At 43.8% G+C, this 22,816-nt stretch overlaps 1 protein-coding gene across 1 annotated transcript in view; it reads right to left on the reverse strand.

Annotated features, from left to right (window-relative positions):
* The window catches only part of LOC123522539 (mastermind-like protein 2), a 278,150-nt gene extending 273,792 nt beyond the window's left edge, over positions 1 to 4,358 (reverse strand). The window contains exon 1 of the mRNA XM_045297731.1: positions 3,598 to 4,358. Coding sequence (XP_045153666.1) covers positions 3,598 to 4,101 — 504 coding nt within the window. The 5' untranslated portion in view covers positions 4,102 to 4,358. The remainder of the gene's footprint in view (positions 1 to 3,597) is intronic.
* Positions 4,359 to 22,816: the final 18,458 nt, after the last annotated feature.

Below are 22,816 nucleotides of genomic sequence, written 5' to 3' on the forward strand. Positions count from 1 at the left end.
CATTGTTTAGTAGTTTATTGTTAGCGATACTACTAATAATGTCTTTCATGCCTGCAGTGTTTTAGCTTGTTTGCCAGCCTCTTTGGAAGTGCATGCTCTTCTGTTTCTCTCCACCAGCAATACAGTCCTCGCAGTTTTACAGCTGGCTGTCAAACGACTTGTCCTGGGTCACAGGGCTGGTGAGTGACCAAGGAGGCAGAGAACTGGGATGGAGACTCTTTGTCTGCTCTGTTTGCTTTCCTCAACACCACGTTAGAAAAACAGATCATCTCTAAAGCCAAAGACAACTGGGAACCACTCACCTATGCACCCTAGCAGCACAGGCCACACAACAGAAAAGTACTTGTCCCAGGCAATGGGTAAAGATTGGCAACGCTTTAGGGAGGCTCTAAGCCTTACTTTTCCAGGGACCGGTCATTATTCTGTTTCACAGTTCAACATACGTCACCAGAAAATGATGTGGAGCATGAAGCTTGATCAGAGTGGTTAGATGGGCAGCATCAGCTCAAAGCCCCATGATCTTGTGCCCTCTGAAAGGCCTTATTCCTGGCATCTCTGCAGTGGGGCTTCCCCCCGAACTTATACTTGAGCTAAATGAAGAAACTGGCTGTGTAAGGATTTCAGAATTAGGCTCTTAATGTGGACAGAATTAGATCTGGCTCAGAGGTTATTCTTGCATTGTTCTTAAAACTTGGCCTGTCAAAAGAACTCGGGCATCATATGCCGTTGTTATAAAATTGCCTCGAAGGCCACAGTGTCTCAACACAAGTCCTCCTTTCAGCTCATTCATTCTTCCAGTCAATATTACCCAATACGGACAAAGCATTGCACCGAGGCACAAAGGGTATAGCGCTTTCATCATGTACACTGATAAGTATTTGATTTTAGATGATCAATATTCTCTCCCTTTCTCTGAAGAACATTAATGGCCACATAGTACATTCAACTCACTCAGACCACATAAATCTGGCTATGGACCCAACAGCAGTCAAATGAAAGAAGAATCCTGACACTTATTCTGAACACAGGCCCTTTGAAAATGAATCGTGTCTCTAAAAATGCGAGGAGCCTGAGAGAAGTGAGACCTGCGATGTAATCGCCTGGGTGAATCATTCCCCAATGCCCAGGGCCCCCTTCGGACACAATGCTATCAGGTTCATACAGTACTGGCATCAGCATCTCCGAGTACGATAGTAAGTAACAAAGCTCCAAATTTAGAAGCTAAAATGGAGAGGGAATTTCCAATAGCCAAGAGGGTGTGTGTGTGTGTGTGTGTGTGTGTGTGTAAGGGGGAGGCAACCCTTGCACAGCCGCACGTGTACAGTGAAAAGCAACCATTAGAAAGAACTCGTTCTCCCTCCTAGTGCTCTCCTCTCGCCATCACTATGAAGGAGAAGGTACTTCTCCTTGGGAGTGCTTCGAGAGAGGGCTGGTGGTTAGCAGGGAGAAAACAGATCCCCTCTGAGAACAGGGGTGGCAAGGCAGTCACCCCTCCGGCTTCCGCGGCAATAAGCCTTTACAAGTTGGGAAGGCCCAGAAGTCGTTCATTCGCTCCCTCCCCTCTCCGCCTGGATAGTGCTATTGTTCAAGTCTCACAGTCACTGACATTGGTTTCATTTTACATGCTGAAATCTGCCCCCCAGCAAAAAGAGGCCATCTCATTTGTGTTCCCAAACTGGCTGGAGCAAACGCCAAACCCAAAAGGTGAGAGCCTAAGCAGCCATGCCACCCTGGTGCTGGGCAGAGGCTGGGAGGTGAAGTGACAGGACAAGCTCACTTTGGTCCTTTAACTGCCCGTCCAGTCTTGGCACAGAGGTGGAGATTAATCTTTTCCACTCGGGTTTGGACTGGTTGCCTCATTCTGTGTATCATCCCCAGAAACACTTACCAGGAGACTGTGAAACACACAAAGCCGTATTATTAGGAGACTTGCAGACAGATTATAAATTTACTGGGGACAATCAAGGCATTTAGATACTTTTGGCTGCAGATGCTGGTGACACACACACACACACAAACCCCATTCTTCTCTCTATTCCAGCAATTCTTTACCGCACACACTCGCCCCCCCCCCCCTTTCACTCCAGCATCTCTTTTTCACTGAACTTACTTCAACTGCTCTCCCAGCGAATTCCAGGGAGAGGTGGGGAGAAAGCAGGTGATAGAAAAAGAAAACTAGACCGTCAAGAGCTACTCAAATGGGATTCAGGGATAAAACTCTCATAGACACGCTGGTCAACTCCACCATGAGCAGTAATTCCTCATCGGAAGCTGGCGTTGGAAGTTGCTATCCTGGATATCCCATGCAAATGTGTGTATGGTGGTCGAGAAGAGCAGCATCCTAGCCTTGGGGGCTTCCTGGAAACCATCTCCACAGATCCAAGCCAGGGGCCAGGGGGTCCAGAAAGACGGCTCCAGTGGACCTGGCTGGAGGATGCCTCCTGTAAGAACTCACTTTCCGGCTCCTGTGGATAAGGAGTACGGCCAGCGCCTGGCCTTCTCTCCTTTCGCTGTTTTGAATACTTTGGGGATTGCACGGCCCTTTCCTGCCACTGCCCCTTAGGAAGGCTGGTTTGGATAAACGGAGGCTGTGCTGGCAGCAGAGGCAGAACGTCCCAGACCCTGCAGAGCTTAGCAATGGAGGAAGCTTGCTGGGCTGCAGAGTAGGGCTCCACCTTCTACCCAGAGGCCACTGGTCCAGCAGTTTCGGGGGAAGCCTGCACAGGGCAGGCTGTCACCTGACTGGGGGAGCTGGCACCAGGAGCCAGTGATTCAAGGGATCCTCCCTGTGGGATGGGGCATGTCTATACCTCAGAGCAACTTAATCAGAACTTTTGGGTTTGATATCCTGTCACCAGGAATGGCTGTAGATGAGGTCCTTCCCAGGATGCCATCTATGTCAGTAGACCCTGGCTGCCAATTGCTCACTTGAAAAAATGCTCTCAGCACTCCCAGCTTGGAGTGTCTGTAATGAAAAGCTCGATGGGAAGAAGGGGCAAGACCGTCTATAGGCATCCAAGGGGTGGGTCTCTTCAAAATATGTCCTCGCCGGTCCATCTTTCAAGTGATTCCCCTACACACACACACACACACACACACACACACACACACACACACACTTCTTTTGGACTGAGAAAACTCTCAGGGAATCACTTTGTGCGCTAGATCACCATTTGTATGTAGTCTCTTGACCTCAAGAAGTGGGCCTGCTTCACAGGGCAGGAGGAACGGAGCAAGACAGAAAAGGTTTTGCTAAAGGTCAGCCGAACTGATAAAAGGCTTTCAAGCTGCTGACTGGCTTGTTGGGCCTCATCAAAGCTGGCTAGTCAAAGCAAGACCACTGGTATCCTTCATCTCTTCTACATGCCCCGGGCCCCAGCGCACCGCTGGGAAAAACTCAGGGTCCCCACCAGTTCAGGAGTGTCCTGTCTGTGGAGGAACGCCCAAGAAGGAGCCAAGAGGTACCTGATGAGGAAGAATCCAACATAGCATAACCAACACAGCCAATGGCCGCATGGCCCCTTCTACAGCCATCTACTTAAGTTAGGCCAAGGCAAGCTCTGCCCTCACAAAAAGAGAGAAAACCAGGTGCCTTACCGCAATCAGGGCGGAGTTCCTCTGGTCCCCCGAGGTTGAAGCCGGTGGCTGTTGCTCTCCGTTGATCCCACCACCGCCACCATTATTGCTACTGTTCAGCAGGTGGTGATGGTGGTAGTCTGGTGGGGGCTGTGGCGCTGCTGTTGCTGCTGCTTGAGAAGCTGGAGGTGGGGCAGCAGGGGGCGGTGGAGGGGCTGTGGTGGTGGCAGCAGTGGTGGTGGCCTTAGTGTGTTTGCCAGCCTTCCTTGCTCCCTGGCCATGCTGGACAAGGCTCAGGAGCTGCAAGGTGCTCTCCCGTTCCCGGTCTGAGCTCTCGGCCCGACCCCGTTCATAGCGTCCTTCACAACTCCGGTGATGCTGGCGGCAGACGGCTATCCGAGCCCGGAGGCGTTCCACAATGGCACTGTGCACTCTAGGGGTGACTGAGCCCCCTCCAAGGAGTCCCGCCCCGGGGGCCCCTCCTAGCCCTCCGGCAGGGGCCTGTGGGGGCGCTGTGTCCCCCATGTTCCTGGACACAAGGATTGCTGCCTTTAGGGCGGTGAGGTGGAAGGAGGATATTGTTGTCTATTACCAGCAAATCTGTTTTTGCCAATGTGAGCTCAATGTTCAGGGCCACATGAATAGAGGTCTTCAGAGGTTGGGGGGCTGGTGGAGAAGGTTTTGGGGAGGGGAGCTAGTAAAAAGAGAGTGGGGAGAAAGAATAGAAACCAATTGGAGAGGTTAAGTTGGAAACAAGCCCCTATCCAACTTACTCTAATTGCATTTGACAGCTCTGGAGAAGTTGGGTAGAGTTCGTGGATTTTACCCTCTCCCACCCTCCCCACCCCCAAGTTGACAAGAGCCACTAGGTACTTTGTAAGCATTCGATCTGGGGGGCAGATCAAGAATTCAGGGGTTGTCCAGGGAGAGGCAGAAACAGACCGCAAAGGGAATCGCCAGAGGTATTCATGGGAGCTGGACCCCCCCCTCGCCTACTTGTTTGGGGAAAAAAGAAATTCTTTATGGGGCTGTCTTTGCGGAGAAATCCATTTCTACCGCGGTCTGTGTAAACCCCACAGCCTTGACTTGTTCTCGGGTTTAATCTTTTTCTTTTTTCAAAGTGCTGTTTCAGAAGATTTTCGAAGTCAATGTTCAAAACGTGCAAGAGGCAAAGGAAGCCGTCTGTGGGCTTTTCATTTTCCTCTCCGCCCCGGCTTTCTCCTCGTAGGGGGCACCGTGGACGTCGGTCTGTCTTCTCCCGGGGAGGGTGGGGGGCAGCGTTTTCGATTGTTAGCAGTGTCAGTAATTGGGCTTGTGGACCACGCTCTTTTCTTCAGCTAATCCAATCACCGGCAAACCCCTCAATCCCTCTAACGTTTCCTAGCTTTAAATGAAAGCAATCTGAAGTCGCAAACCACTGCGAGAATGCTCCGTCACCACATTTTTTTCTATCCCACTTACGTTTCTAGTCCTCACCCACCCCGCCGGCTCTATTCTCACCCAGTATCAAGAGAGGCAAACTCTCCCGAGAGTAATTTATAAACGATGGTCAAACTTACAAACTTCCAGCAAATTGCACCGAGTCATGTCCAGCCACTTTTCTGTCCACTTTTGTACACTCCATGCCCGGCCAGTGGATCTGGGGGTCTGGACTCGCAATAAGCAATGTGCTTCTATCTCGTAATGCTCCGCTTTATAGATGGGAGAGGAAAAAAAAAAGTCGCTTGTATTTTCCTTTCTCTTTCTGGTCTGTTGTTAGCCGCTTTGCTGACACTGGCTCCGCTGCCGGAGTCACGGCGATACACAGGCTTTCATTGTGCTCCGATAGGAGAGGGAGAGAGAGGGAGAGGGAGACAGAGGGAGAAAGAGAGAGCCAGCGAGCTGCAGATGGGGGGGCGGGGGGGCGAGGGGGAGGGCGGGAGAGCCGATTCGAGGCTCCCTGGTGGAAGGCGGGTGCCACTGCACGAGTGAGTAATTGCCGCCAGGCACCAGGGAAAGGGGAACGCAGAGGGCCGCCCAGTGGCGGAAGAGGTAAATCCCAAAGCCTGCGCGGCAGACACCGTCCGCTCGGCCTCCGACTCGGTGCGGAGGGGGAGGGGGGGAAATTCCCCAACCCCTACACAACCCTCTCACCCGATCTCTCTATTCGAGAAATTCCCAGCCAGGGAACGTATTTTCCCTCTTAGCACCTCCATGGTGCTCCCCGGAGCACATCGTTTTCAGTTGTCAGCACGCTGTCCACGACACCACCGAACACCCTAGCGACAGAGCTGGGTTAGCACTGAGGACAAGTTCCGTAGGGTGTTCAGATGTGCGTGTATCTGCGGAGGAAGAGGGGCTGATGGTGCGCTCCTGAAGGGCAGATGTCTGTCTGCCTGCTGGCTTGCTGGCTTGTGTCTCTGGATGCCCCAGTCTTGGGGACGACACGCAAATCAATAAACCGCTCAAAACCAAACCCACTGCCATCAAGTCAGCCCGCACCTTAAGGGCGAGGAGACTCCTGAGGGTGGTTTGCAAGACTGTTGACCTTCACAGGTACAGCCTTACCGGTCTCCAGCAGAGGAGCAGTTGCTGGTTTGAACTGCTAACCTTATGGCTAGCAGGTTCATGCCTATCCGACAGCCGCAACAGAGCTTCTTAAACAAATCACTAGGGCTAACAGAATAGTTTGCCATGATGTAATGCCCATTCTAGAAGTTTAAAAAAAAAATCAAAGTAGTGTGGGTTTGTTTTAAAAGGCCAAGATGGCCTATGACAAACCAAGTGAACATCTGAGATACCCAGCATTATCTGGTTTACACAAATGATGAGGAAAATCAATATGCAGCAGTTGAGTTTTAAAAGTTTAATAACACAAAGAGAACCCAACAGGATAGACTGCTGGCTCTTTATGCCCAGTGATAATGGCAAACCTGACAGTGGATTCTGATGGTCATTATTCATTATGCAGAGACTAAATGAAGAGGAACACAACACATTATTGGAACACCGAGGACCGTAGACACTCTAGGGGTCTGAACTTGGAAGTCATTTGAATTTGAATTCTCAAACAAATTTTATTAAACTAACTCTGGCATTTCGGTAAATGGTCTTGCTTCAAACTGAGCAATGGAAAATGAGGGACCAAAATCATGCAGACATTTAATGAGTGGATTTGTTTACGTGTTAGTTCCCGATAGCTTGGTTTACTTTAGCCCATTTAATTGTCACAAAGCCTGGGATGTTAATTTGGAAATGAGGACAAGTACACTCTGATGGAATAGAATTTCTGTAAGTTTCTGTGAGAGCCGTTGTGCTCATTCCTTGTGAGGCTGAACCCCCCATCAAGCACTCAGAGAATGGCAGAGCTCCCTCTTTGGTAGGTCTGCAGAATTGGAAGGCCGAACTCTCTAATTCAAGTTGCTTGCTGTTTTCGTGAGATATTATTTTTAAAAGTGAAGAAGTTTTGGTCATTTTGTGTTTGGCCTTTTAAAAGTTATGTTTATTAGACAGTGTGTGCTGTTACTATGGGGAGTTTATATTCAGCAATCATAATTGATAAGGAAAAATTCAATTAAACCCCTCACGTAAAGGATCCCCGGTAGGATTGTGGGATACGTGTGTAGCTGCTAACAATGAGGTCAGTGGTTCAAACCTTCAAACCCAAGTTGCTCCGAGAAAGAAAGATGAAACTCTGCTCCCATAAAAAATTCACCGTCTCAGAAACCCTACATGGTGTTGACGTGGGTTTGCATCAATTTGATCGTAGGAGTGGGTAGAGCCCTGGTAACAGCATGACTAAAGCACTCAACCACTAAACAAAAGTTGTCAGTTCCTACCCCACCAGTTGGTTCACAGGAGAAAGGTGTGACAGTCTGTTTCTGTAAATATGTACAACTTTGGAAATCCAGAGAAGCCCTGGTGGTGCAGTGGTTAGATGTTGGGCTGCAATCCACATGGTTACCAATTCGAAAGCACCAGTAGCTCCCATGGAGAAAGACTGGGCTTTCTACTCCTGAAAACAGTTACAGTCTTGGAAACCCACAAGTGGTCGCTATAAGTCAACCATGGCAGTGAGGGTTTGTTTTTTTTTTGAAGGGGCGTGGAGTGGGCTGAAAACCCTATGAGGCAATTCTGATCTATCCTATAGGGTCTTTATGCCCTATAGGAATTGGATTGATGACAGTGGGTTTGTTGGTTTGGTTTGTTGTTCACTTTATAGTCTTCAATAACATGGAATCGATATTCAAATTATAGTTGTTAGGTGCCATCTGCCAGTTCCGACTTATACCACCCCTGCGCACAACAGAGAGCAACACTGGCAGGGTCTACGCCATCCTCAGGGGCATTGCTGTGCTTGGATGCATTGCTGCAGTCACTGAATGTCACTCCCTCTTGCTGAGGATCTTCTTTTATGCTGCTGACACTCTCCCAGTGTCATATCGTTCTCCGGGGATGGGTCCCTACTAAAAACATGCCCAATGTATGCGAGAAGAAGTCTTTCCATCCTCACTTCTGGCTGTCCTTCCAAGCATAGCTGCTTGTTCTTCTGGCAGGCCATGACTGAGGCAATGGACTTTGCCAAGTCAACAACAATGGTTTTTCTTCAGCCTTCCTTATTCATTGCCCACTCTTTTGTTTGCAGAGGAGGCCATAGAAAATACCATGGCTTCTTTTTTTTTTAACACCTTAAAGGGGTATTTTTCAGATTTGTCCAAGGTGCCTTTTCTTAACTGCTGCTTGCATGGTTAAATTCCAGAAACCCAAACCTCATTACCATCAAATCAATTCCAACATATAGTGACCCTATAGGACAGGGTAGAACTGTCCCCTATGAGTTTCTGAGACCATAACTCTTTACAGGACTAGAGAGCCTCATCTATCTCTCAGGGAGCAACTAGTGGTTATGAACTGCTGACCTTGTGGTTAGCAGCCCGACTCATAACCACTGTGCCACCAGGGATCCTCGTGTGTGGTAGACGGTCTCAGATAAGAAAAAGAAGATGCTCAAAGACACCGACTGGCACAGCAACAGTGGGCTCAAACTTGGCACAAGTGTGAGGAGGACACAAGACTGGGCCGTGTTTACTTCGGCTGTAGCTAGGCTTGCTGAACCTCAGAGTTGCCTTGAAGGAACCTAACAACAACAACAACAACAACAAAATGATATAAAATCTAATTTCTACACTGAACTTGCATACTCCTTAAAAATTATAAAGCAGACATTAAATAAATGTTCATAGTATAATCCTGCGGTGTAAGACACAACCACTTAACCTTACACCACTATTTAATCTTGAATTGACATCATTCCCTGCCCTTTATCTCAATAGTATTTTAAATCCTATAGCATTGATTAGTTTAATGACACTATTATTGAACTTACCAAAGGCCCAATGGAGGTTACTTGTATTATCTCTCAAAAACCTGATAATGCCACTACTAAAGTGGAACAGGGAATCTATATATATAAACCTTATGTATATGACTGGATTTTAAGTTTGCCTTTAATCATAATCCCTAGCCTAAAATCAATCAATTTTTATGATACAGCCCTGTTCAATATTTACCTTTATAAAGGGATTTCTGAAGATATGGCTGCTATAGCAAAGTGTGGTGAAGAAATCAGATAGTGTCCAGCTATCAGAAAGAATAGGATCTGGGGTCTTAAAACAAGCAGCCATCTAAGTAGAGGGGCCAACTAAGGCCACAAGGGAGAAGCACACTAGCCAGTATGATCCAAGGACTGCAAATAATAAAATTCAAGATCAGAGGAGGAAATTGTATTAGAGGTTAAATTCTGAGCACTGGATTTGCAAAAGGCTATGGATAAGAGTGGAAGCCCCAATTCCATTTGCAGAATCCCCAATGGGATTAAGCCTCCATTGAATTCCCTTGGATTATTGACCAGGAATGAGAATGGCTTTGCCCTCAAAATGCATCAGTAAGTGAATTAATGCAGATAAAGTTAGGTTAGATTTTCTAACATTTTATCATTTGATTTCCCCTTTGCCCAATTTCTAGTTTTAGTTTTGTTCTAGTTTTCAATATTTTCTGCTTTCTTTTGGACTGTAGTTTTTCTGTGTTTTATTTTGTTATAGTTGTTGGTTTTTGTTTTTGTTTGCATGCCTTTTTTATTTAGGACCCTGGATAGGTAAATCTATAAAGACAGTAACCAGAATAATAGTTTCTTATGTTATGGCCGAGGAGGATGTAGGCCGTGGGGGTGAGTAGCTAATAAAAATTAGTACAAATGAGTTAGTTAATTGTGCCAACCTGGCCGATAATCACGTGGGCCTAATTGGAAGGCAGAAGGATAAATGGGTGGTGAGCCTTGCCTTTCTAGTTCTCGGGTCTCTTGCTTTGTGATGGTCGCACCAGGGTGCAGTTGCCTTAGCAGTTCCCTGCTTCAGCTTGCAAGATTGACTTCCTACAAGACATCCCCAAGGAGAAGCCACATGGATCTATCCCAGTGCAGCCCTGGGTGTGGAGCAGCCGTGTGGAGACCCCTGCTAGTGCTGAGATGCTTATTCGTTCACTGACTCAGCTTTCCTCCTGCAGTCGGCATCATTGCCTCTGTTTTGTGAGGTGGAGGACTTTGTGGACTGGTGTTGGGTAAATGAGTTAATGTTGGACTTGTGGGCTTGGGCAGCATTGGGTTGGGATGTTTTCGAGATGCACATTTTCTTTACATTAAACTCTCTCTTATACATGAGTTGCTGTGGATTTGTTTCTCCTAAGTACCCAGAATAATACAACAAACATTAAGAAAAAGTTCTAAATTTGATTGTGTTGATGATTGCACAGTTGTTTTTAATATATTCAAACCATTGAATGGTATGGTACATGAGTTACATGTTAATTTAAAGTCTTAAAACTTTGACATCAACTATTTCATTCATTTGTTACTATTATACTGAATTCAGTGTTCAGACACAGTTTAGCATATACGATCTTCTTTAATTCGCAAATGGAAATGGCCAACATGCTCCACAGTTAACCCAAGTTGGAAGTTCAAGACTATGAAAAGGTGCCTCAGAAGAAAGGTTTGGTGATCTACTTCCAGAAAAATCAGTCACTGCAAATCCTGTGGAAGACAACTGTATCATTCTACAATGACACTCATTGCCACAAGTAGGAATCAACTCAAAAACAATTGGCTTGATTCACAATCCTGACAAAGGAGTATTTTGACCCTATTTTTAAATGAGAAAACCGAGGCTCATAGAAACTATTTGTTTGATGTCCTGATGATAGGCGTACAATGCAATTCAAACCTACAGGGTTAGCTATTGGGCTGTATACCTCAATTTGTCTAGTGAGGAAAATTATTAGGGAAGGCAAACTATCTCAAAGTAGTTGGGAGGCTGCAATTACTGCCCTAGTGGTCATGGGTTGGCTTGCTAAACACAAGGTCGACAGTTCTAAACCATTAGCTGCTCTTCGGGAGAAAGACAGTGCTTTCTACTCCTGTATAGAGTATATACTGTATATACTGTCTCAGAAACTTAGAGGGGCAGCAGTTCTATCCATTCCTATAGGGTTGCCAAGAGATGATGGCAGTGAGTTTGACTTTTTGAGCAATCATTCTAATAAGTTTGATAACACTACCAAGGAATAAGAACTATTCATCCAAATAAAGCTGAGAACAATCAATGCACAAAGAGAACCATAGGGTCAGCCTCACTACAAGACATGACATCCCCTTAACTGGCTCACAGCATTCTAGGAGGCAGCACCAGAAACACAATGTGGGAATTGTGCCTGGTCTGACCCCCGCAACACCAGAGTGTTACACAAAGGGAGAGCATCAGAGCAGAAAGGGGAGCAAAGCAACAAAGTCCCCGAGGAATTTTGAAAGTAAGACTTCGGAATCGGGGGTCAGGGGTCGGAACTGGATCAGACCAAATCAGAAAACATTCATAAGAGTCAGCAGACAGACAGGCTATTTTGTGTTTGTTTTTCCCCCCCATTTTTTTCCCTTCCATGTCTATCTATATAAGAAAAACAATCCTGAGGTGAAAACAATAGGACCAACAGTTCTTGGGGGACAGGGGAGAGCGGTGGGGAAACAAACCCAGGGGCAAGGGAACAACAAAAGATCTAAAATTGGTGGCCAGAAGGGCATAGAATGTCTGGTGGGGTTTGAAAATGTGCAATATAACCAAGAGGAAGTATAGCAAGCCAAATGAAGGTCAAAAATGATAGTGGGACAGGAGGAAAGGAAAAGGAAATAGAGGAAAGGAGTAGGGGGCAAAAGACATTTATAGAGGTATATATATAAATAGGGATGTACATATGTAAATATATTAATATATAACAATAGGGATATAGGCCTATGTACATATATCTATAAGTAAAGTATTAAGGTAGCAGATGGACATTGGGCCTCTACTCAAGTCTTCCCTTAATGCAAGAACACTGTTCTAATAACCTGGCATTCTGTGACGCTAACCTTCCTGACACGATTGCTGAAAACAAAATGGGTGCATTAGCTAATATGGTGAAGAAAGCCAATGGTGTCCGGCTCCTACAAGATATAGAGTCTGGGTTCTTAAAGGCTGGAAGTTAAACAAGTGGCCATATAGCAGGAAAAGCAACAAAGCCCACCAACCCATGTGATCTCGAGGTGTAGATGGGATCAGGTATCAGACATCAGAAGACCCAAAGCAAACGAGGGAAGTTGGAATGGAAAACCCAAAGCCATTCTGTAGACAGTTGGACGTCCCCTTATATAAGGATCACAAGGGATGAGATGCCAATGTGCAGTATAACACCAATGAAATGCACAACATTCCTCTAGTTCTTTAATGCTTCTTCCTGCCACTAACAACCCCCCCACTATCTTGACCCCAGTTCTATCTTACAAATCTGATTACACAAGAGCATGTACACTAGTACAGATAAGAATTCTCTGCACACGGAATCCAGGACAGAACAATCCCTCAGGACCCATAATGAGAGTAGTGTTACCATGAGGGTACAGGAAAGGTGGGGGGAGAAGGAAGAGAAAGGAGAAACCGTTTGCAATGATCAACATACAAACACCCCCACCCCCACCACCAGGGGAACATACAACAGAAACATGGGTGAAGGGAGACAGCAGCTAGTGTAAAATATGAAAATTAAAATAATTTATAAATTACCAAGGGTTCACAAGGGTGGGAGGATGGGTGTGTGTGCAAAAAAAACGAGTTGAAATCAAAGGTCCAAGAAGAAGGAAAATGTTTTGGAAATGATGATGACAACATATGTACAAATGTGCTTGATATGATTGATGTGTGTACTGCTAAAGAGCTGTAACAGCCCCCAATAAAATGATTTATTAAAAAAATAAATAAGGCTGAGAGCAACAGAAAAAATAGGAACTATGATCAATTATACCTCATTGCTCTTTTATGGTACTATCCTCTCATAGTCCTGGGACTTTGGTATATATCTTTGGATTCTCTCAAACATTACTTCTTTATTTCTGTTTTCTGTGTCATCTCTTCTATCGATAGCTACCTAATGTTAAAAGTCCTAACACTGTAACTAACAGAAATGTAGATCTCAGAAGACTCAAAGGCATATGATATATAAAAGCTCACAAATGATTTTTGGTGGGCTAATATTAATGGAATGATATTGATGATGAGAATTAAACAATGGAGCAGGCAATAATTTTTACTGATTCTGTCAACATTTCTTTTTTGATATAAATAGCTTGCTTTTGGTCCCTTAATCCATAATCCTCACTTCCTACTGGCCAGTGGGGTTTTTTGCCATTAAAGAGAAAAAAAAACACATTTCTTTTCTGATCAACAGCGAGAATGTTGTTCTAAAAGGGAAAAGCCTCAAATCAAAAAGATGTCTAACATAGGAACTTAGTCAGCTGCCATCATTTGTCCATCATTCATGAATACCTTAACATAACAAACTAAATGCATTAAAATTCAAACTGAAACTTTCTGGTTGGAACTCTCGTTCTTGCGCTGTCTCCGTTGTGTTTGTAATGACATATAGAAGACGTGCTACTTCAAGGGTCATCAGAGCTATTTCAGAGCTAATTTTCTTTCTAGAGACTTCGTCCTCATCTTCCAACTCTGGTTTCATTTTTGCTGTTGTTGTTTTTATTTTTTACTATTTTTAAAAATATTTTCATTGGGGGGTCTTACATCTCTTATCACAAGCCATACATTCCTCCAATGTGTCAAGCTCATTTGCACATATGCCACCATATGTGCCTTTTCAAAGCATTCTCTTCCCACTTGAGCCCCTGATATCAGGTTCCCATTTCTCCCCCCTCACCCCCCTCCTGCCTGCCCTCCCTCATGACCTCTTGATAAGTTATAGATTATTTTTTCCATATCTTACATCAGCTTCCATCGCCCTTCACCCACTTTTCCATTGTTCGTCCCACTGAGAGGAGGTTATGGGTTGATCCTTGTGATCGATTCCCCTTTTCTCCCCCCACCCTCCCCTAATCCTTTTGGTATCTCTACTCTTCTTGTTGGCCCTGAGGGGTTTATCTATCATGGATTCCCTGTGTTGCGGGGCTCTTATCTGTAGCAGTGTGCATGCTCTGGCCTAATCTGATTTGTAAGGTAGAACTGAGGTCATGATAGTGGGGTGAAGGAAGCACCAAAGAACTAGAGGAAAGTTGTGTGTTTCATCGGTTCTATACTGCACCCTGACTGGCTCATCTTTTCCCTGTGACCCCTCTGTGAGGGAATGTCCAATTGTCTACAGATGGGCATTGGATCTCCACTTCATGCCCCTTGCCCCCCATTCACCTTGGATATGGTTTTGTTCTGGGATTTAGATGCCTGATACCTGACCCCATCGACACCTCATGATCACACAGGCTGGTGTGCTTCTTCCCTATGGACTTTGTTGTTTCTCAGCTAGATGGCTGCTTATTTATCTTCAAGCCTTTATACCCCAGATGCTATATCTTTTGATAGCCTGGCACCATCAGCTTTCTTCACCACATTTGCTTATGCACCCATTTTGTCTTCAACGATCGTGTCGGGAAGGTGAGCATCACAGAATGGCGGATTGTTAGAACAAAGGTTCTTGTGTTAAGGGATTACTTTAGCTGTGGCCCAATGACCATCTGCAACCTTAATTCTTAATATATAGATATGTGTACATAGTTCTATTCCCCTCTCATTTTATATATATATATATATACACACACACACACACACATGTATATACATACATACATATGTACATGCCTGTATTTAGGCCTCTATAAATGTCCTTTGCCTCCTGTTTTTACCTCTATTTCCTTTTTACTTCCCTCTTGTCCCACCATCATGTTCGGCCTTCATTTGGGTTTAGGAATTCCTCGCTGCTACATTGCCCTTGATTGAGCCCCACTAGGCATCCTACAATCTTCCTTCCATTGATATTAGTTCACTTGTTCCCTTGTGCCTGGGTTGGTACCCACCCCTTCTTTTCTTCCACCTCTCCTTCTCCCGTATCCCCCCCAGAACCATTGGTCCCATTCTTTTCATCTACAAATTATTTATCCCGCCTATCTTATCTAGATAGACATGCAGATACATTAATAAGTGTAAAAACCAGGCAAAGCCAAATAAAACAACAAAGGAAGCAAAAAACCAACAAAACAACAACAACAACAACAAAAAGCAAGAACAAAATAACAATAACTAAAAGAAAGTCACTGACAAATATGGAAAAGCCTATAAATAGCTCAAGGTCTGTTTGTTGGCCTTTACAGGTGTTTTCCAGTCGAGTCTGATGGGGTGCCACACTCTGTCTGCCAAGCTATTTTTGGTATTCCCCGAGGCTTTCATCATTCTGCTCCCCCTGCTGCTCTGCTGCATGCCCTCAGTGATTTGCCCCAGCGTGATGGAGCCAGACCATGCACTATTCCTGCACTGTGTCTACAGTGATGTCCCCCGCAGCACCATGGTTCAGTGAGGGACACCATGTCCCATGGTGGGGCCAGCTCTATGGTCCTCCCCGTGAGTTGTCTGCTCCAAGCAAAAACATCATCCTTGGGGCTTGGTGGGCCAGGATGTCCTCTCCTCCCTCTCCTTTGTGTTTCTTCTGTGTACTCTAATCTGACTCGCCCCTCTCCCGAAGCTGTAGCCCCAGTGCTGTCCTCTTAAGTGCATTCTTCTGAGGGAAGGGGCAGGTGTGTGTGTCCACATAGTCAGGATTAGGGCTGGCCCCTCTATTGGTTCCCTGGTACATGCCGGTATGTTGTATTCACATCTTGGCACATCTGGTTGAAGCCTGGTCTCTCTCTCCCTCTCCTGTGGAGATATAAACCCTCCCCTTGGGTGGATTAGTGGCCTCCCCCCCTCTTACCCATGTCTTTTTTTCTTCTCTTCCTTTCCTCCTATTTAGTTGACTGCCGTATATGTATCCCTGGATTGGGTTTAGCCCCTGCCATAGTTGCTCCACCTCACCACAGGGATGTATGTGTATAGTAGCTTTTCTGCTATGCCCTGTTTGTTTTTTAAAGCCTATCTCAGTCAACTCACGGTATACTAGTCCTTTTGTGCTTGACTTACTTCACTTAGCATTATTTCCTCCAGTTCTTCCCATGTGGTATTGTGCTTTATGCATTTATCACTGTATTTCAGGGACGCATAGTACTCCATTATATGTATATGCCACAGTTTTTTGATCCATTTGTCTGTTGGTGGAAATTTGGGTTGTTTCCAACTCCTTGAAATTATGAACTGTGCCACAATGAACATTGGAGCACAGATGTCTGGTCGTGGTTTGTTTCTTGCCTCTTCCTGGTATATGCCCAATAGGGGGATTGATGGCTCATATTGTAGCTCAATTTCCGTCTGTTTTAGCTATCACCAAATCGATTTCCTACAGGTCCACCAGCAGTGGAACAGGAGTTCCTATCTCCCCACAGCCCCTCCAACACTTGTTAATTTCTGATTTTTTGAATTGGACTATCTTTGAGGGTGTTAGGTGGTATCTCATAGTTGTTTTAATTTGCATTTTTCCTTGGATAACGATCAGGAACATTTTCTCATATTTTTATTGACCATTCGGATTTCTGTGAAACTTCTGTTCAGGTCCTTTGCCCACCTCCTCATTGGGCAAATAGTTTTTTCTTATTGTACACTTGCAAAGTATTGTAGATTTTAGTAATAAGGCCTTTTTCTGATGTGTCATTGCTAAAGATGTTTTCCCAGTCGGTGGGCTCTTTTATTATTCCCTTGGTGAATTCTTTTGATATACACAGGTGATTTATCTTCAGTATATCCCATTTGTCTATTTGTGACTCCTCTGTATTTGAATCCTTCCCTATTTCCAGTAGCCTGTGTATTCTCTGTGCCAAGGTTCTCAGGTTTATCCCAATTCCTGCGTCAATGGCCCTAATAGGTTGGGGATTTAGCTCAAGGTCTATGATCCACCTTGAGTTTATTCTTGTTCATGGAGTGAAGTAAGGGTCTTGCTTCATTTTTCTGCAGGTAGGTATCCATTTTTTTCCAGCACCACTTATTGAAGAGCACACCTACTTCACATTTGATATTTTTGGGGCCCTTATCAAAAATCAGTTACCTGTATGCCGATGTTTTTATTTCTGGGTCTTCAGCTCTTTTCCATTGGTCTGAATATCTATCATTATAACAGTACCACACTGTTTTGTCCACTGTGGCCGTGTAATACATGCTAAGGTCAGGTAGAGCAAGCCCTCCCACTTTGTCCTTCTTCTTGAGGAGTTCTCTGCTAATTCTAGGCTTCTCCCCTCTCTATAAGAAGTTGGCAATCAGTTTTTCCAATTCTTTGAAGAAGGATAATGGTATTCGTATCGGGATAGCATTAAACTTATAGTGCCTTGGGCAGAGCTGACATCTTTACTATATTGATTCTTCCAATCCACGAGCATGGGATATTCTTCCATTTGTTGAGGTCACTCTTGGGTTCTTCTAATAGTGTTCTATAGTTTTCCTTATACAAATCATTTGTTTTTTCAGTCAGGTATATCCCTAGATATTTCACTTTGTGCTTGGCTATTGTAAAGGGTACTACCTTTTTAACTGCCCCGTCTGTGATCTTGTCTGATGTGTACAGCAGTCCAATATACTTGTGTTTGTTGCTCTTGTATCCTGCCACTCTGCCATCTTCCTCTATCACTTCCAACACTCCATTTGTGGAATTTCAGGGATTCTCAATATATAAAATCATATTATCTGCAAATAATCATATTTTCTCCCCTTCCTTTCCCAGACGAATACCTTTGATGTCTTTTCTTTGTCTTAATGTTGTTAGCTAGGACCTCCAGTACAATGTTAAATAGGAGTGGGGACAAGGGGCATCCTTGTCTGGTCCCCCTTTCCAGTGGAATTGTTTTCCTCTTTTCTCCATTGATGACCATGTTGCCTGTTGTTTTTTCATATATGGCTTGTATAATATTGAGGAATTTTCCTTCTATTCCTATCTTCTTGAGTGGCTTAAACAGGAATTGGTGTTGGATGTTGTCGAATGCTTTTTTCCACATCTATCGATATTGTCATGTAGTTCTTATAACTTTTCATGTCAATGTGGCAAATAATACTAATGGTCTTTCATATGTTGAATCATCCCTGCATCCCCGGTATGAATCTCACTTGGTCATGGTGAGTTTTTTTTAATTTGCTTTGTATTCTATCAGCCAGTATTTTGGCATTGATGTTCATTAGTGTGGTCTGTATTTCTCAATTTTTGTGAGATCCTTTCCCACTTTAGGTATCAGAATTATACTAGCTTCATAGAAAGAGTTTGGGAGGTTGCTGTCTTTTTCTATGTTCTGGAAGAGTTTGTGTAGGATTGGTGTCAGTTTTTCCCTGAATGCTTGGTAGAATTCTCCTGTGAAGCCATCTGGCCTGGGGGATTTTTTTGTTGATAATCCCTTGATAACGTTGTCTATTTCTTCCATTGAGATTCTTCACATCCATCTGGGATAGACTAAAGAGGACAGTTTTTCAAAGTATTTGTCCATGTCTTCCAAGTTGTTGAATTCATTACAGTACAGGCTATCATAGTACTGTGTAATTATCCTTTTGATTTCATTAGGGTCCGTTGTAATGTCCCCTGTTTCATCCCTCATCGTTGCTAATGAACTTTGTTCTTTCCTTGGTTAGGTTTTCCAGTGGTCTATCAATTCTGTTAATCCTTACAAAGAACCAACTTTTAGCAGCATTAATTTTTTCCATAGTTTTCTTACTTTCCCTCTCCTGTACCTCAGCCCTGATTTTTATTATTTCTTTCCTTTTGTTATTAGTAGGGTTGTTCTGTGGACTCTGTTCTTATTGGTGTAAGTCTGTGCCAGCACATCAACCACAAGTTTCTATTTTTCATGTGTGCATGTATTACTATCAGCCTTCCTCTGATAAATGCCTTTGCTATGTCCCAAAGGTTTTTGTTGTATTTTCGTTCTCATTGGTTTCTAGGAACTTCCTGATTTAATCTCTGGTCTGGGAGAATATTCACTCCTTTTGAAATAGAGAAATATTCACCATCCAATTGTTTGCCCTTATTTTCTTCATCGTCCTCCTGTTGTTTCCCAACCTTATGGCAAAGTGATTGGAGAGAGATGTCTGTATAAGCTCTATGTGCTTGAATTTACTCAAGTTTGACTTGTGTAAACCAGCATGTGGTTTATCTTCAAGTATGTGCCATGTGGACGTGAAAAGAAGGTGGATTTTTGGAATTTGGGTGGAATGCTCTGAAAATATCTATCAGGTCAAGTCATCCAATTGTGTTTAGATCTGTAGCCTCCTTGTTGAGTTTCTTTCCCTGTGATCAGTATTTTTTAGAGATTGGTGTATTAAAGTCACCTACTATAATTGTTGAGCCTTTGATTTCTTTTTTCACCTTTGGAGAGTTTGATTTATGAATTTCATGGGTCTCTTGTTGGGTGCATATATATTTATTATTCTCACGGTTTCTTGGTCTACTGTTTCCTTGAGCATTATATAGTGCCCCTCCTTATCTCTTGTTATGCCTTGTATTTGAAATCAATTTTGTCAGAGATTAAGTTTGCTTCCCCTGATTGTTTTGCATTGCCATTTTCTTGGTATATTTTTCTCCAGCCTTTAGTTCTCAACCTGTTTTTGTCTACAAGCTTGAAATGTGTCTCCTATAGGCAGATCGATGAATTATGTTTTCTGGCTAGTCTATTAGCTTCTGCCTTTTAATGCCTAAGTTCAGGCCATTGATATTCAGTGTTATTACATCCATCTGTGGACTCTGTGATGTAATCTTTTACCTTTTATGTTGGGTGTTTTCCTACATACCTATCTTATCAGTTTGTGTTGTGTGTCTGTGATTCATTCTTGCCTTCTTTCCACTATTGAGCTAATGCCATCTTGAGGGCTGTTTTCCATTTGTCGCCCTCTGGGTGGAGTTCTGTGTGATGGTCTCTTACTGGCGCTCGGTGATTGTTGATCATCTGTCCATACTGGGTCAGCAAGAACTTTTTGTAGGACTGGGTTTATTTTTATGTATTCTTTGAGTTTTTCTTTTCAGGGGAAGACTCTTACTTTTCCATCTATCTTAATAGATAATTTTTCCGGGTATAGTAATCTTGAGTTTGCGTTATTTTCCTTCAATTTTTGGAATATGTTACTCCATTCCCTCTTCTTGTTCATCGTGTCCACTGATAGTTCTGAACATATTCCTATTTGGGTACCTTATAAGTAACCATTTTTCCCCTAGTTGCTCTTATGCTTTTCTCCTTTTCCTCATAGTTAGATAATTTAACTATTATATGTCTTGGTAACTTCTTCTTGGGATTCAGTCTGACTGGTGTTTTTTCATCCTCCTGAATGGTTACCTGATTTTAATTTATTAAGCTGGGGAAGTTTTCCTGTAAGAATTCCCTAGCTATTTTCGCTGTTGACTTCTTTGTTGTGTCTTGTTCTGAGAGTCCAATTATTCTAATATTGTTCCTATTCATAGCATCAGACATGGCTATCAGTTTTTTCCCACATCTGTCTTATTTAAGGGGAGCTCAATATGTCAATCACAATCTACTAGTTGATCACAAATGTAGTATGGGTAGATTTCATGGCATTAAAAAATAGACATAAGCCTATCATCAATCCCATCAATTAACTGGTATACAGCTGAGCCAATCAGATGAAGTCTTAGGTGTCAAACGCACGAGCAAACAACTGCACTAAGTGCAACAAAGCTAAGTTTTTGCCAAATTTTAGACCTTGTTTTTTCTCTTAAATGTAAGAAAGGGTATTAAAATGAGTGGGGAAGCTGGACCAAGTAAGAAGACAAAAAACGTATCACTTTCCTATGGGATGGGAGACTTTGACACTACAAGCAAACATTCAGCTAAAGTGCAAAGAGCATGAACAATTCTGGAATATACTCGCAGAGGGAAAGTACCCAAACATAAGAAAATGTGGTACCTCTTTGACTGCATTATTCGGCTCTACTTATTTATGTGACTCAGCCTTTTACCACATAAACATCATTAAGTCTAAGTACCATTACACCATGACAGATAATAATTTGGAAGTTTGCTTGAGGCTGGCTGTCAGCAGCTACTATGCAGACTATGCATCCCTGGGTCATTCCATCAGTGCAAGTCATCAGAGTAAGCTCAGGTAATGACAAAAACTGTACATAGTTAATTGTGTTGTGTTGTGCAATATGGACTCATGTGCATATGCAAGGTACATAAACATACATTGTACATATAAAGACTTCTCAATGCATTTATGAATAAATGTAATAAATAAATAATTTAAATGTTTTGCATTTTTGTAGTGGGTAGATCATTTTGACTTGATCATTTTCTAAGTAACTCGCATGCTGAAAAAGTGTGAGCACCCCTGTCTTATTTCACTGCTTTCCCCCTTTGTTCAGGTCTGCTTGATTACCCTCTAGGTCATTGGTGCAATTCTCTGACCCCTAAAGTCTGTTGGCAAAGTCAGTTAATTTGTTACTAGGTTTTATTATTCAGCCCTTAAGTCTTGTATTTCCCTATGGTGTGTTGTTTTTATCTACTCTATTATTTTCGGTATTGTTTCCCTGATATTCTGTATGACTCTAAGCTGCATTCTGAACGTTTCTTTCTGTGGCAGGTCAATGTTTGCTTCTATGCACATTGTTAGGTTCATGACTTCTTTTGGCATTGTCTTCTGTTTTTCCTGCCTTTTCGTAGAGTCTGTTTAGCCTGGTTGCTGTTTATGTGTTGTTTTAGAGGAGCCCAGTGCCATCGTCCAGTCACAGAGCACTGGACTGTCTCTTGGGGGACTTATATGAGTGCTTCTACGAACTACCAGCAGGTAGCTGCACTGGAGGATCAGGTTACTGCTGTATATTCCTGTGGTTTCACTCTTACCCTAGCCAACCAGTATTCTTTTATTTGGAATTCAAGTTGGATAGTCTTCTCATGGGACACTGGTTGGGTGGTTGTGGGCCCATGACAGTGGTGTTTCACTGGCTGAGATCTCAGTGAGCTGCATTGTGTGTCTTATGGTGCATGGAGAACCTTGGGGAGGGGGGTTCCCTCTGCAACTGGAGTGCCATCGAGGGTGTGGGGGTGTACCCTCCTTGGTGTAGAGCACCATAGATGGCAGGCAGAATTACCTTAGTTGGAGTTATTGCCGTGGAGGTTGGGCGGATGCTCCTGCAGTGTTTCCCCAGTCACTTGTAGGGCCTTGGGCTGTATGCTAGTTTCCCCAGCCTTTGAAGGGGAGTTCCCCTAGCCACTTGGAGTATGCTGAAGGACGGGTGTGATTTATCCAGCTTCATGTAAAGCCAACAAGTGCAGGTGTGAGATCCACCCATTGGGCCATCAGAGTTTCTCTAAGCATAGGGGAGTGGCCTGGAGGCTGGTAGTGGCTTGTGAAAGAGGGGGAAGAGAAGAAAAAGTTAGAAAGGAGAAGAGAAGGACAAGAGCAAAAATAGAAATCAAACTAACAAAATGCAAAGACAAAACAAAAGTAGAAACAGTTAAAAAAAAAAGAAAACAACAAAAAAGGAAAACTGAATATGCTGAAACTGAGGCAGGAAAGAGAAGAGACAGAAGATGAAAAAAGAAGAAAAAGTGAAAGAAGTAGAAAAGAAAAAAATAAAGACAGCAGAGCCCCATGCTGTGCCGTGTAGCACTGCCTCGTGCAGAAAAGAGGGGAAAAAGAGAAGACAAAGAAAGAGAAAGAAGGGGGAAAACACAACTGTCCTAAAACAACAAGCGATCCAAATTGGTGGGGAGGTGGGTGTGGGAGACCTGGTAGGGCATGATCAAGGGGAATGTAACAAAGAGGAAGTG

The sequence above is a fragment of the Echinops telfairi genome, unplaced genomic scaffold, assembly GCF_000313985.2.
Source record: "Echinops telfairi isolate 266 unplaced genomic scaffold, ASM31398v2 ScPeMD7_7421;HRSCAF=8459, whole genome shotgun sequence".
In the NCBI taxonomy this organism is placed as follows: Eukaryota; Metazoa; Chordata; class Mammalia; order Afrosoricida; family Tenrecidae; genus Echinops; species Echinops telfairi.